The 1,381-nt window shown below is 44.1% G+C and overlaps 1 protein-coding gene across 1 annotated transcript in view; it reads left to right on the plus strand.

The window, feature by feature from the left end:
- cckbrb (cholecystokinin B receptor b) overlaps positions 1-1,196 on the plus strand; it is a 42,446-nt gene extending 41,250 nt beyond the window's left edge. Inside the window, exon 5 of the mRNA XM_014017506.1 lies at positions 445-1,196. Within this exon, the coding sequence (XP_013872960.1) occupies positions 445-989 (545 nt within the window). The 3' untranslated portion in view covers positions 990-1,196. The remainder of the gene's footprint in view (positions 1-444) is intronic.
- Positions 1,197-1,381: the final 185 nt, after the last annotated feature.

Here is a 1,381-nt window from a genome sequence, read left to right on the forward strand (position 1 = left end):
CCTCTAGTAATATATTTACTGAGAAAAATGTTGACGTGTTCAATACTGGTCTGTTGACAAATAATTGTTATGGGCAGGTTACAGTATCAAATAATGTTTGTCAAAATTGTGTCTTGTGATTCTTTGAAAGGAGTTTTACTTTTATACTGTAAGTGTATTTAATTTAGTTATAATGCAAATACAATACACATTAAACCAACATTTAGAATAATTATCATTTTGATCCGTACATTGGTARTGTCTGACTGGGCCTCGTGCCACTTTATGTTCAACACATTGGGCCCCGATGTCAAAAAGGTTAAGAACCCCTGGTCTATAAAGTTGTATTCTAAGACAATTACATTATTTATAACATGAAGAATTGTGGGTACCTCTCTGCCCGAGTGAGTTTTTCCCAAGTTCTACATACAGTACAAATCTTTTTTCCCTTGCTGTTTTATTYAGATGTGAAGAACGGCCTGACTTCCGCTGTGTCTGCTGGTAGTGACGATGGAGATGGTTGCTATGTCAACGTGGTCCARCGGCCACACTCGCTGGAGATGTCCACCATGTCCGCAACATCGACCAAACCAATAAAAGCGGAGAGACCCCGCAGTAACACATCTGAGGCCAAGTTGGAGGCCAAAAAGCGAGTCATTCGCATGCTGGTGGTCATTGTGGTGCTGTTCTTTCTCTGCTGGATGCCTCTGTACTGCGTCAACACCTGGCGGGCCTTCGATGACGCCTCCGCCACCGAGGCTCTTACGGGGGCACCTATCGCTTTTATCCACCTGTTGATCTACACCTCTGCATGCGTCAACCCCATTATTTACTGCTTCATGAACACGCGTTTCCGCAAAGCCCTGCTCGCCACGTTCTCGTGCTGCGCCGCCCCTTGCCGCCATCGCCGTCGCCGAGGGCTGCGAGACAACGAGGAGGACGTTATGGCCACAGGGGCGTCCATGTCCAAGTTCAGTTACACCACCGTCAGCACCATGGGAACCTGCTGAGGAAGATGGATGCAGGCGAAATCCAGAAAAGACAGTTACTACGGCAACCCCGTCCCCAACATCCTTTGTTTTCAGGCCAATGCCGAGCTCGTGAGGATTGTAATGTGAAGTGGAGACACAAACCATATTATGTAGCAGTATAGAAGCTTCACTCATGACCGTAAGTAGAAATTATGTGGAAAATATTCAACAAAAAAAAAAAAAAAACAGTCTTTCTGTGTAAATATAGTCATTACTTTAGGATTCAAAAGCACAAAAACAGAATATATACTTTTTCCTTGTCACAGTGGAGCAAAACAAATTGTTTGCTTAGATGTTTACAGGAGTGTTTTATTTTGTACGTGTGTGTGTGTGTGTGTGTGTGTGTGTGTGTGTGTGTGTGTGTGTGTGTG

Source organism: Austrofundulus limnaeus, unplaced genomic scaffold (genome assembly GCF_001266775.1).
Source record: "Austrofundulus limnaeus strain Quisiro unplaced genomic scaffold, Austrofundulus_limnaeus-1.0 Scaffold171, whole genome shotgun sequence".
In the NCBI taxonomy this organism is placed as follows: domain Eukaryota; kingdom Metazoa; phylum Chordata; class Actinopteri; order Cyprinodontiformes; family Rivulidae; genus Austrofundulus; species Austrofundulus limnaeus.